The sequence below is a fragment of the Apteryx mantelli genome, chromosome 5, assembly GCF_036417845.1.
Source record: "Apteryx mantelli isolate bAptMan1 chromosome 5, bAptMan1.hap1, whole genome shotgun sequence".
Classification (NCBI taxonomy): Eukaryota; Metazoa; Chordata; class Aves; order Apterygiformes; family Apterygidae; genus Apteryx; species Apteryx mantelli.
In genome coordinates, this window is record NC_089982.1 from 32,560,941 (window position 1) to 32,575,169 (window position 14,229).

The following is a 14,229-nucleotide window of genomic DNA, read 5'->3' on the forward strand; positions in this document are numbered from 1 at the left end:
CCTGGGGACCTTTCAGATGCAAGTAGAAATCTACCTTTGCATATGTGCATATTGGTTTTACTACTTGATAACTCTGGTATATGATGAGGAATAAACTGTAATACATTGCCTCTTATGAGGACACTTATAGGCTGTGTGAGCTGCTGAAGAAGAGAGGTTGAGTATCAGTGGACTAGCAATAAGAATTTAAGGTTGGTTGTTGGGACTGAATCCAATTTTGGTTCTAGTTTAGTGAAGAAAAACTTACTTTTTGGCTAGTCCATCATAGCATTGAATAAATTAGGTTGCTTGCTTTGCTGGAGTAACTGCCACTGAAAAGTGATTTCTTGGTTACTTTCTTTTTGGGTTACTTTCACTGTATTTTTAAGTGTTAGAGTTTGCGTTAGTTTTGATTTAATTAATCTGCAGATACTGGAATTAAAAATGTGTCTTACTTCCTTGTCTTCTACAGTTACATATTTTCCTGGATGAGAAAACAGTTAAAAGTTCTTTATAAAGTTTTTTGTAAAATTCTGTCTTTCTGGTAGAAATTGCACACTATTGTTTTGTTACTCTTTCAGTTCAAAGAGCGTAATGTTTGGGAATGTGATCCCATCCCACGCGTTTGGGTTTGCTGTATCCTCTTGCCCTGCCCCCCACCACCATCCAAAGATGTTATGTTGAACTTTTCTTATACCCAGGTATGCTGGGTCCAGGTGAGGATGCAAAGAAAGCAGTCCATGGTGCTCTGGTGCGCCATTTGACAGAGTTGGGAAGCAGATGGTACCTTCTGCAGTTCTGTGGTTTGATACTTATTCTTGAGGAAAAGCTTAATTTTTTGCATGCTTCCATATAAGAAGAGAAAAGGTAGCTTCTCCTTCGTGTTTCTCTCTTATGGCTATCTTCAGCTCACTCATGAGATGCTGTTAGCTCCCCTTCTCACCTGTTCAATCAGGTGTGAAGTCCAGGCTAGATGGACTCCTGTGAGACTTTTTTCTTTTTTTTCCACTACTGCAGAGTGATTTAAACCACTCTTGAATCAGCTAGGCTGGGCATAGGCATCTTCTCAAGTGCCCTTCTTAGAAAGGAGCGCTCTGCCTGCTGTGTTTTGATCTAGGTGATCCTTTGCTCACGCTGGGTTAAATTCGGATCGGAAGTCTGAAGTTGCACGCAGCATGATCTTTTGAGATCTTGCTGAAAAAAGGATGCTGACAGAACTTGAATGAAACCTGACTGCAGTGTGGATCACGGTGCTCTGAAACTTCTTTTAAGACTCATAGTAATTCCTGCCATTATATTTTAGTTATTAAACTTTTGCAGAACATGAAGACTGATTTGTAATAAAAAGGATTTGTGCTCCTGGAAGTGAGTATGTCCAAAATATTTCATGTGTAGTGGCAGAGTTAGGACTGCCATATGCTGTATATTTGATGCTGAGGTACATACTTGCATGTTAAAATGCGGTACTTGACTCTTATCCTTGCTTGTTAGTAGGAAACACATGAACTTGACCATTAAAATGCCTCTACTTTGAGAGGGAACATGTGAGGGACAGGTAAAATGTGCTGCCTGCTTACCTGTAGCAAACAGTTAGAGAGCCTGGTTTTGTAAATTCCAGGGTTTTTCTAACATTGCTGGAATATTCCTAAACTGTATTTGTGAAAATATTTTTTTTATATAGTATATACAGTGCAATGCTTAATTAAGTCTGGATAAAAGTCATCTCAGTGCTATTGTCAGCAGTCCTTGAAAGTGATACTGTAATCAGTAGCATGGCCTGTCAGTTTGCCTTGTGTATAACCTTGCAGGTAACCAGTGGAATTGCTAAGAATCCAAGTCAGTCTTATTTGCTAGCGGTAAGTTTGATAACAAAGTTTAGAAAGTAGGTAGGCTGGAGAGGGAAGACTCAAAACTGGAAAACTGGGCTGGGGGGGGGGAGGGGATCCACCTCCCTCTAGCAGCTAGATAGCTAGGTAACCTGTGAATAGTGAAGTCTTTCCACCTTTCTTAATGGCAGGCACCAAGAAAGAAATGCAGAGGTGACGTTCCACACGCTTGGTATCTCATGGTGAGCAAGGATACATACAAGACACCTGCTGGCCAAAGGCTGATTCTGCCCAAAAGTCTTAGTTTTGCTTAATTTACTTCACAGAACTGTATTAAAGCAGGTGCTATTTTGTTACTATGAATATAGAAAATGAGTTAAAGGGTATGAAAAAGTCTCAGTATGCTTAGAGTATGCTGTAATTCTGGTCACAGCATGTATAGAGAAGCTTGTTAGATATTCTGAAACATCTGGTAGCTTATTGAAAGAAGAGCTCTAAAGGGTAGCAAATCTATTAGTAGAGATGCTGTGCTGATGGAGAGTCAGTTTCTTTTCTTTTAAAGCATTAGGATTAACCTTACTTTTTTGGAAGCTTAGGTTTTACGACTCTGGAGTCAGGCAGGAAAGGGAGTGGGCCTGGTCTTCCATGTTGTGCTGCTGTTGCATGCTGCAGCGCATGTTGTCGCAAGCCATGGCTGGAGTGCCTGCCTGCTGAGCATCAGGAACAGGCAGCAGCCGCTGGCTTTGGAAATACACGTGTGCAGGGGTACGGTTTAGAAGAGGCAACTCTGTTCTTTTAGTAATTGTTGGAACTGTGAAATATGTTACTTCTCTACAACAGCTTTCCCAGTTTAAGGGTTGACGGGCTGGGCATAGCTATGTCAAGCTATTCATCTGGGAGGAGAGAAACTACCCAGATGGAGACTGTCATGGCTTCTGGCAAGCCTATGTCTTTATGTCCTAGGAGTACTTGAAGTGACACCATTCCTACTTCTGTGATTTTCTTACTGGTTCTTTTCCCTTCTCCTACTAAGAAACTACTGACTCCCTTAAGGGCTTTCTCGCACAGGCTGTGTATTACCTTGCACTCATCTTTCCTTGTATTACTCTCTTTTCCTTCCCCCTTTCCAGTGTTTACTGTCTTCTTTTTCTTAAAAGATTTTTCTTTCATGTTTCTGTCCCTGCTCTTCTTCCTTCAAGCCACAGATTCACGAAGGTTTGTACCAGCCATGATGGCACATGCTGCGTTCCTTCCTTCTCTCTCACTTATTTAAGCTTTTTAGTCTGTAACCTCTTTTGGAGAGGTAGGTAAGTGTATGCATGTCCTGAGACAGAGGAATCTGAGTGATGCTGTTGGACCCCCTCTGAAACAGTCTCTTCCTCTTTTCTGAAGAAGTAAAAGCCTCTCTTGATTTGATTTCTTCCCTCCCATCCCCTTCTCAAAGTGTAGACTGTGCCTATACTTAGGATGAGGAAACTCATAAACTTACACAATTCGAAATGTTTCCATTAACAGAATGAAATAGACTCAAAGTATTAACCTGAAGGTGTGGAAAAATTGTATATAGGAAATCACTCATATGTGCCTTGATCTACCAAACACCTGAAAATAGAGCACTGTGATTCTTTCTTGGGGGATATATGTAGGTATGACTGTTTGGTTCTTCATTCAGTGCTTCAGGTGGTGAAAGTACATGATCAGTTTCACATAATTTTTTTTAGTCCAGCTGTTGTTCTCTGTGTTGATAGGAACCTTTTCCATAGACTTAAGTGGATACAAGTTCATAAGGGGTTTTTTTTGTTGTTGTTGTTTTTCCCTCCCCCTAGCGTAGAAGAACTTGTTACAATTTTCTTTGTGAGTTTACTGTCTTATAAAACTTATGATGCAAAGTATTTCATATTATTAGAAAAAAATCCATGTGTAACTATTTCTTGTTACTAGCATATATTTCATCTTGGCTGACTTTCCTTAAGCTTCAAGGTGAAAGACTATTTGTTAGAGTACATAAAATAGAACTGTTTAGAGATAAGATTTCATGTTGATAGCCAGTAGATCATCCAAACAGCTGTACTTAAAAGAAAATTGCGGAACCCCCGAATGCCCCTTCTGCTTGTGACAGTGCCTTAGTTACTCTAGAGACACCTTCTTTAGTCCCTGTGGCAGCAACACTTTTGTAACAGGTTTTACAGCTTTCACACCTACCTAGGTGGGAGCAAATGGTGGTTCTGTGTTCAGGGAGGATGCCTAGGTAGTAATCTGTAAGACTGATTTGAAAACAAAACAAAACAAAAAAACCCTATGCTTGATCTTATTGTATTGTCACCTGTAAGCTCTCCTTGAACTGTGACCGGCGGTTTATTAAAGTGAAGCAGGCAGCTTCTTCAAAGCAGGTAATAACTAAAATGTGTAAATAATAACTAGTCGAGTTAACAAAATAAAACAAAAAAACCCAGATGCCTATGCAGATTTCCTTTTACATAAACCTTAATCTTCTCTTGCTAGGTGGTTGCCCTGCTATCCTGTCTTGGAGGGCAGAGAGCGCCTTATGGTGATTCCTTCCTCTTTGCATCCCTCCTGCTTTGAATGCTCCCTCTGAGCATATTTTATTCTTATTCCCCTTTATGTGGTTCCCTTTTAGCAAAGGGAGGAGGAGACAGGGTGGAGTATGGGGGTAGAGACCCTGTTTGTGATGCTTCTGAGTCTTCAGCCTTTGCTTCAGCTGTATGACTCCATTTAGTATCCAGAAAATAATGTATTGTAACTTAGTCATATAGCTTCCCCCCCCCCCCCCGAAGTTTATTGCTGGTGTTTCTATCTGTGCTTTGGAAGAAAAAAATGAAAAATAACCAGCACCCTTCATAATGCAACAGCAACATCAAGCAGATAAGTTGAGGTAAATAGACGATTTTTAAGCACTCCCGTAACATCCATGTAACTTTTTTTTTTTTTTTTTTGAATCCTGAGCTACAACTCTCTTAGGAGGACTTGAAAATCGTCTACTGTTATGCAGTTTTACGCTCCTGTCAGCCATCCAGCTTCCAGAATCAGTAAACTAGGATCAGTAAGATTCTGTTATGAATGCCGTTCTAATCACCACAGGATTTGGGTCTGTCTTCCAGGGATGAGTGTTTCTTTACTCTTACACTCAAGTTGCAGCATTGGTATCATAGTAAGATAAAACCTAAGAAAGTCTTACCATTTGCTTAAGTGACTTAAAGTGTATGAATTAGTGTTTATAACATTACTTCTTTCTCCTTTTGACTTCTGCTTAAAGATTAGCACAGACAATGGACCAACAGAAGCAAAAGATTAAAACTGGCTTTAAAAATTCGTGTTGTATGCTGCTCTCACATCCCGATCTCCTTGCATAATGAAAGGAGGCTAATGTAAATGTAAATTGCTAAGCATTCCTCTACAGTTTTATTAAATCCAAATCTAGCATTTCACAGTCAGTCTGCTCATGTTTTTAGAGGAACAAAGATTCAATTTTAAGATGTATTGCAGTATACTTCAAGCCTTATTAATTGTGAAAATAAACAGATGTTAATCTAGCTCTTTACCTGTGTGACAAAAAGATACAGTCTCATTCAGGTAAGCACCATGAAATAAAAAAGGAGAAATTTAGAAATATATTTTTCCTCCAACTTCTAATGTAATTTAAATCAGGGTACTGTTTAAGGAAGGCTGTGGTATATGAAACAACTTTGTATTTAAGTAGTAAAATACGGCAGGCAAACAGAGAACAACTCGCTTCAGAAATTAGTATTATCAATATAATGGTTTTTTGTTAATAGTTTCCCCAAAATACTGCAAATGCTTTTCCCTGCAGGCTAATCATGTTCCACTGTACCTCTGAGGCAGTTGTGTGAGCAGAGATTTCTGAGCGCTCATTTATTACCCTGGGGAGTGCAGTGTACTGGATCCTGTTCAGCTGCATACAGGGTTCTTCACCATGCCCAGTGAATTACATTTCTGGGAGCTGCTGCCTTAGAGTTTGAAACTGTCTTGCAAGGTTAGCTAGTCCTCTAAAAACGAGTTGCATGTCCCAGAGCTGTGTAAAATTCTGAGTGTGAAGACTTTATCAAATAACTAATTTTTGCAGGGTTTGCGTCTTCCCCCAAAACCTCAAAGATTAAATTATAAGATATGAAGGTGGGATTTTTCGAATTGTGAGGAAACTTAGCATAGGACCTGAAGTTGCAAAGGCTTGAATGTGTGTACCTTGTTCACGAGTATTCCCATGAGCTTTCTACCCACAAATGATGTCCTAAGGCTGTAGGACATTCCCTCTGCTATCTTAAATTGGCAATACTCTTCACAGGAAATTTTGTCTGTATTTTTGCTTATGCCTTTGTGGATCTATGGAGGAAAGAATTTAAGTCAAACAAGTCCCTCCCTCCCCCTTCCCCCCCAAGTATCCCCCAATTCCAAAAGATGAAAGAATTTTTTAATGTTAATAATAATACCCTGCTCTGGGAAGGAGCTTTCATCTATGTAATAATGAATATCTTAGTAAAATGGTTCAAGAAGTTACATGATATACAAAGAACACATATATCAAGTATATTCAAAGGCATCTAATTATGGGGAAAAATAAGAACAGGAGGGACTGGTGAAGAAGAGACTGGATTAACAGGAAGGATACCATGTGGAATTCTTTCATCATGCTGAGTACATGAACTGTAGAAGCCCATGCTGCTGATCTGTAAAAACAGTAATGTATGCTAAAACAGCACTTTTTTTCTAGGAGTTTTCTGTAGGTAAAATAATAACTATTAAACACCTTGTGTATGCAAACATGTAGGCGCTATTGGGAAAGAACAAAGTAGTTCAGATATATTCTAAATTGACTTTAAACTTTAAAAAAAAAAAAAAAAGTGCTTCAAACAGCTCAAAATACCAGACCCAATACCAATTCCCAATTTTGGAAAAAAAATACTCTTGCTAAATTCTTGCTTAATGAAAAGATCTTTGTAGATATGGGGTTGTTTTTTTCACGTTTTCAGTGTCTGTTTGGAAGGATGGAGATTATAAATCAGTGACACCAAAGACAAGTGATATCAGAGTTTTGACTCTTGAGCAATTCAGTAGCTACTTAGCAAGCGAACACACCACACCTGCTATACAGAGTTCCTTAATTTTTTCAGATCAGAGTAGCAGAGTTTAGGAAATCTATTCCATTCATGTTATAGAGTACCTGTTCTTAGGAAGCACCTGTAGAAAACATCATAGATTGTTAAGAGAAAGAATTGGAAGATATAAAAATTGCTTTTATTTTACTCACTTGTGTAATGTTTTGATGAGGGGTGACATAATCCTAATGTATGTGGAACCTAATGTTTTGGAACCTCTCTATGTCCATAAAGAGCTCCAGTCTCTGACAGACTTAATCAATGAATGTGTGTTGGGTCAATGTAGATTTTGGATTTAGTCAGCTGCACTGTGGACAATATCTGTGCCAATAAAACCACTAGCAATTCATAATTATTTAATTCTTGGCAACCAAAAAAATCCCAAACCCTGTGAAGCATGTTATTAAACATACACTGAGCTTGTAGTGCCCATTTATTCCCTTAAATAATATTAAATCTTTTTCCGGCTAGAAGTGAAGTATAGTAGTGGGTGCGAATAATGAAATGTAGTGATGCAGTTCTGGAGAGAAGTGCAGAGAGCACCATCAGTTCTGTCTCCAGCAGATTTTCAGTAAGTTGTTCAGTTAGGCAGACCTGGATGACTTAGTTCAGGAGATGCTGCCAGAGTGATTATTGTCACAAAATCACTGCCATGTTTCTCACTCGTTCACTGTTCATTCAGTCTTAAGAAATTTCAAACAGCATTGGGTAGGAGTCATCAAATCACTTCCAGAAAAGCAACAAACATAACAAAATGTTATGGAAAATCAGGTGAATAACATCAAAACAGTTCTTGGTCTGAACAAAATTCTGTTTCACAAAATTGTTAGATGCTAATTTTGTTCAGAAGATGGTGGAATACCTGCAGAACTTGCCAACCCTGAATTTCTCATTTTAGCTCTCATTCTGTGGATACCTGTTGTCCTGAAAACTTTCTGCAGAAGTAATTTATTGTAAGTTTTATAGACCTAATATACGCTTGCTCATGTTGGCTTGTAAGGCAATTACAAAGGCAATTACAAGCATTGACCCTGCAAGACTTGAGTATTGTCTTGCAGAGAGCTCTTTCTGCGTTGCCAGAGAGGAGGTTAACTCTTCTGAGGGTGCACAGGCTCCTGCTTACCAAACACTTCACCTGTAAATGGGAGAGTAATTAATCTTTCTGTGCTTTTTTTTTTTTTTTTTTTTAATATATACATCCTGATCTTGAAGCTGTGTCTGTAATTAAGCTCAGTTTCAGTTCATGTGGTTCAAATGTTTAAGTTAGCACTGCTTATGGGCAGACCTGCTGTAGTGAACACTTCTAGCCTCGTAAAGGAATGGGTGATTCTGGCACTTGTGATCTTTTGAATGTACCACTGGGATTCAAGCTTTGAAATGTCAGGGTATACTGCATAGTAATTCATATGGGGGGATTGCATTGTAGAGTTATTGTAGTATTTGAGGTTTTTTACGTCATAAATGTGTATATATGTGGCAAGATAATGGTAGTGCATACCAATTTTGAAAGTGCGGATGCATACAGGGTGCATGTGGTGTTCAAGCTGATATAAGAAGTTGCTTTCAGAGATGGTATAAACTCAGTTCTGATCTTTTTTGCCTGTATGTTTTTTGGAGATTCTCATGGTCTTTTTGCAGAAGATAACTGAGCTCAAGTGAGTTGAATGCTTACCAAGATACAGTATTAAAAAGTTTTTTTTTTTTTTGTTAAAGGAAACTTGAATCTATTTAGGCACTTACACTTCCCATGATGTTTTACCTGAGAAATTGCTGTGTTGTAATGTGTCTTCAGATATACATTTAAATTTGTGTTCTCATTAACATATATTGTTTAATCTGATGATAGAAAGAATTTTAATTACAGGAAAGTAAAGAGACTTGTTAAAATGTTAATGCATTTTTTAAAGATTCACCAATGCTTAACATGGGGATGCAGGGGAAAGAGTTTCATTCTGCATTTTTTGAATGAACTTATTTTGTTCTTCTTCAACAGAGGTGTTATGAACATAAGCAGTATAGAAATGGGCTGAAGTTCTGTAAACAGATCCTTTCTAACCCAAAGTTTGCAGAACATGGAGGTGAGTTTTCAAATGGCACCTGCTCGCTGTCTTTTCCTACAATATGCTTTAGGATAGAGTAATAATTTTTAAATTTTATGAATACTTGTAGCACTTTGTTAACCATTTGCCCTTAAAATACATTTTCTTAAGGTAAAGTAATAAGAGCTTCCAGAAACCTACACCATGGTAAACACTCATTGCTGATAAAATTTGCAGTTTTAAAGACAGATCTTACCAGCATTTGATAGTGATAGATTGCCATTCTTTATCATGATGCTGCATGCATTCATTTTAGCATGGTGCAAGTTTCTTAAAAGTGATTTAAGCAATCCATACATGTATTAAGGGGAAATGGCTCTCAGCTCATGTGGAGGAGAAAGCGCAAGACAAAAGAGAGGTTGAACAGCACTGAGCAATATGTGTGTATTAACTTTGTGGTCTTGTTACTTTTTCTGAAGGGATAGCTTTTGGGCAGAAAAGAAAAAGGTGCTTGTCCCTCACAGCCTGCTTTTACTATGGAGTTGAGACTTTCTTTCCACTGTCCAAAAAACTTTTTTCTTTGTCAGCTAGTTTGGTGTGAATAGATGTGTAGCGGTCTCAAAGTGTGTTGTGAATAAATGCTTGTTTGGTTATAATGTTCTTTTATAGTAAACATTCTTTCTCTCCAAAAGTCTGTAGAGGAGATGAGATAATTTTTACTACCTTTAAAATAAAATTCTGCTGTACTTTTGATATAAATACTACATTGAACTTATTGTGGAGTATGATACACAAGTGAATAATCTTCAAGTATAGCTTTCCTTTATAAAAGAAGAATGCCAGATCCTGATGTTGCTTAGTACTGAGTCTAAAATTGCAGTTACAGATATTTAAAGTTGTTATATTAGGCTTAAAAGCTGTTATAAAAATGAATAACTTATATTTGTTTAATCCTAATGTTATTTAGAAACTTTGGCAATGAAAGGACTAACATTAAACTGTCTAGGGAAGAAAGAGGAAGCGTATGAACTCGTGCGTAGAGGCTTAAGGAATGACTTAAAGAGTCATGTCTGTATCCTTTTTGAAATATGGCATTCATTTATGAATGGGAAAGGTTTGGGGGTTTTTTTGTGGGTGTGGGTGGGGAGGTATGTTTTGGTTTTTTATTCGTTGTTTTTTTTCTTTCTGTAACTACTTGATTTATAGAATAACAACAAGACTCTGTAGCAGTAGGCTTCAAACTGGGAGTTCAGAATTGTAAATTTTACATCTAGTATACAGGAATATTTTGTCTAAACTATCTAAAGGACAGATGTTTTGCAGCTATCCTTGCAGTCACCATTGATTCAGATATCATTCTGGCTTGCATTATATTTTTTTATCATTAAACTGTAACTCTAAATTTCAGGATTTATGGTGGGCCCAAATAAGAATAAATGCATGTGGTTTGCTTTAAAAATGTTAGTAGTTGCAATGGCATTCATAAGAACTTGTCATATACTTAAAATGCAGGAAATGCAGGCACTTCAGCTGTCGAATATAAGCCCTTATTCAAAAATGTGTTATGCAAGCCTGATAGTCTTTTCAGAGATGCTACTACTTGATTTCTCATCCCCCTCCCCATACAGAAAAGTAAAATTTATAGTTCATTTTATGCATCCTGTGCACCTAACTGGTGAATAGATCTATATCTTCAGTTAGCAATCTGTTTCTTTGTTTGGCTGAACAAAAGAAGTGTAACGATTGTAATGTTACTGTCTGCTTATAAGCTGCTTAAGAGGTTTTACCAACTGTTGTGTCACTGCTACATTGGATCTGCTTTCTCCCTAATCAAATTCAGTAGTATCCTTAACAGAGTTTTCCAGGTTGGCATGTGTATGGCCTTCTTCAGAGGTCAGACAAGAAGTATGATGAAGCTATCAAATGTTATAGAAATGCACTGAAATGGGATAAAGACAATCTTCAAATTTTGAGAGATCTTTCTCTGCTACAGATTCAAATGAGGGATCTTGAAGGTTACAGGGTAAGTATACATACTACATTTATTATCAGTTTCTCACATCACAGCAAAGGTTGCAAATTGTTACATACAACTTTAAAAAAAAAATATACAGAGTTAGATCAGGAAACCCAAAGCATTAAAACTATGTACTACTCAACAGTGTATGAGAGTAAAGGCAGACATACTACTGACCAATTTTTGTAAGATATAAAGATTTAATGGCGTATTAAATGGCTTTATTTTTTCAGTGCAGAATTGTTTGCTACAGGACGCTTTTAATGCTGTAAAATCCAGCTATAGATAATCCCTGCTCTTTTTATTACACTCTTTGAAAGGCTTCTGTAGCTACCAGCTTGTGTTCTGAAGAAGACTGATATTCAGGCAAAGGAGTTGTGTGTTGTGTGGTTTGGGGGTTTTTTTGTTTGTTTGTTTTTGTTTTGTTTAACCACTTCCTACCATATATTCCTCCTCCTGGTTACCCATGGAAACCTCTAACTCAGTAGCTGCCACTCTTCTCTTAGCAGCGGGTAACAATACAAAGTAAGCAGTATGCTGTGTGATAACACATTTTGCTTCCCAGCCGACCCGGATGTTAGTGACAGTAGCTTCCACTGGCTCCAAGTATTTCCTTACGTTTCCTGTGAGCTGTAAGACTGTGGTTCAGAACTCTTGAATGTTCCCCTTCTTTCTTGATTTAATACTCTCAAAATGTTTAGATTACTACCTTGTTTTCTTCTCTTTATTTCAGAGGAAAGCTGAACACAGTTTGGTCATTTAGATTGAAACCCTCTTTCTTTTTATGCTTGCTTCTGCAGTGCCCAGTTATATTTGCTTTCATTTGAATTCATGTCAGTTTGTCCATATTTGCACTGTCAGGTGTTTAATATGGACTAGCCATTATGAAGCAGTAGTGTCATGGCTGTGGTGCTTCTGTAAAGAATACAACCTTTCTGCTGCTTTCTGTGCTACTCAGTGTATTTAACTTTTTTGTATTTCCTTGAATTGCAAACTGATGTCTAGCTTGCTGCTACCTTTATTTCTTAAAAAGTAGCAACTTCTGTTTACTGTGCATATTGCCGAGTTGTTTGTGTGGTTAAGGCTGTCTTAGTTGCTGCACATGTTTGTAATTTCTAAATATCCTTTTATATTTCTTCTGTCCTCATGCTCAAGACCGCTCCTTATCTTGAATCTGTGGTGGTCACTGTGCAGCTCACTTAAGAGTAGACCAAACAATTATGATAGATGATCTTTTTGTGTTTCTTGCCCAACCATGCAGGGAAAGATGACAGTGGTCACCCTACGGATTTATAATTCAAACACTGACTTATTTAAAACAAGATTAATTTTTCTTTACTTAGATTTGTATGCCTAAGAGCTTGTCTGTTTTTCAGTTTATGTGGGCTGATGTAAGCAGGTATTCCCTTTCTCTGCAAAAAAAATTTGCTAAATTTGAGATTTTATCCAAGAGACTTTGGATAATATTTATTGTCAGGTTTCCATCTTTTCATTTTTTTCTTGGTCCATTAAAGTTGCATTTTTTAAAACATGTTAGTTGGTTTCTTCATCAATTATTTCCTCTTCAACCTGGGGTAATGTTAGTATGCCAAGAACAATTTTTGCTCTTGGAGCAGTGTGGAATCACCAGCTAAAACAGGTCCCCGGTGAATTTACTGCTGGTTTAGGATATTTTGTAATCACTCTTTTTCATCTTAGTCACTTCCATGTTTGACTCATCTCTTGCTGAGATATAGTATGCCAAAATTTAGCATAGATTCTAAAGTTCACTTGCAAACTCCATGTTCTTTTTGTTGTAATGGCTTCTGGATAAATTTGAATACCAATAGGTAATTATTAAGCATACAAGTAACACATGGTTATAGAATACGTTACGTATTCAGTGTTAACATGCTTAAAAGCCAGTAATTCATGATTGTTCATACGCTAGTTTGAAGAGTGCATATTTACTCTCAAGCCCTGGAGTAAGCTTTTTCTTAGCTTTACCTTCTGCCCTCTCCCATTTTACAAAAATTTGAGATCATCCTGCATTCTGACCAAACTGCTCTATCTTACTTTATTTAGTTCTTTGTTAGTTGTTGTTTCTGATTGTTCAAGCCTTTTAGTAGGTATTTTTTCCTTAATTCTAAATTACTTGGAGATGCTTTCCAGAGTCTGTAGCAAAACAAGTCACAACTTTCCCCTCAGATTCAAACAGCATGATTCCAAGCAAACCTGTTGCATCTTAGAGTTGTAATTATTCTCTGGCCAAAGAACAGGGATGCACTTACATGACTTAATTTGCCCAAAAACACTTGCAATGATTTAATACACTTCCAAAGTGAATTTGAAGCACCAGTATATAGTAAATGTTCCTGCAGCTCAGACCAAAAATCCTTAATGGCATTCTGTTCATGAGCAGTAGGACAGGAAAAGCAGCATGTATGCGGTACTTTAATAAATTAGTCTGACTCCTCAAGCTTTTCATTTGGAAATTGTGTGTGGGGGTTTATTTATTTTTAATCAGAAAGTACAAGAAAAAGTTTGTTCTTTCTTTTGGTTATATATAATATAGCTACATACATGAAACTATTAGTGACATTCTTTAAATATTTGAATACAGAGGGCAGAGTATTGCATAATGAATTCTACAGAGCATCAGAATTGAATCAGGAAAATTAGTAGCTACTCTTTTGCAGGAAACAAGGTACCAGTTGCTTCAGCTCCGACCTGCACAGCGAGCATCATGGATTGGTTATGCTATTGCTTACCATCTGCTGGAAGATTATGAAATGGCAGCAAAAATCTTAGAGGAATTTAGGAAGACGCAGCAGGTAAGAGGAAAACATGGAATTCCTGTATGGACTACTGCTTAAGCCAAAAAGAAAACACTATTTTCTTTTGTGATGTGAAGACTTTATGCAGTTTCTTTAATCAAATTAATTAAATTCCAAGTGTGTTCTAGAAGGATGAACTTTCTCATGTGTCTTACTTTCCTACACAGACATCACCTGATAAAGTGGACTATGAGTACAGTGAACTGCTTCTGTATCAAAATCAAGTCCTCCGGGAGGCAGGACTATATAAAGAAGCTTTGGAGCATCTTTGTACCTATGAAAAGCAGATCTGTGATAAATTGGCTGTTGAAGAAACTAAAGGTAATTACTTCTGGAAGGTAGTATTATTTTGTATACATGCATGTTTCTGTATAATGAATATCATAGATAAAATAATTTTAGAAATACAGTATTTGTTCA

The 14,229-nt window shown here is 37.3% G+C and overlaps 1 protein-coding gene across 4 annotated transcripts in view; it reads left to right on the plus strand.

Moving 5' to 3' along the window:
* Positions 1 to 14,229, plus strand: part of NAA15 (N-alpha-acetyltransferase 15, NatA auxiliary subunit) — a 42,019-nt gene that overhangs the window by 7,524 nt on the left and 20,266 nt on the right. For 3 of the 4 annotated variants that reach the window (XM_067297740.1, XM_067297741.1, XM_067297742.1), the window contains 5 exons: positions 8,931 to 9,015; positions 9,944 to 10,048; positions 10,842 to 10,999; positions 13,672 to 13,806; positions 13,977 to 14,130. In XM_067297740.1, coding sequence (XP_067153841.1) covers positions 8,931 to 9,015; positions 9,944 to 10,048; positions 10,842 to 10,999; positions 13,672 to 13,806; positions 13,977 to 14,130 — 637 coding nt within the window. Of the gene's footprint in view, positions 1 to 7,867; positions 7,891 to 8,930; positions 9,016 to 9,943; positions 10,049 to 10,841; positions 11,000 to 13,671; positions 13,807 to 13,976; positions 14,131 to 14,229 lie in introns of those variants that run through there. The other variant, XM_067297743.1, reaches the window with a different exon arrangement.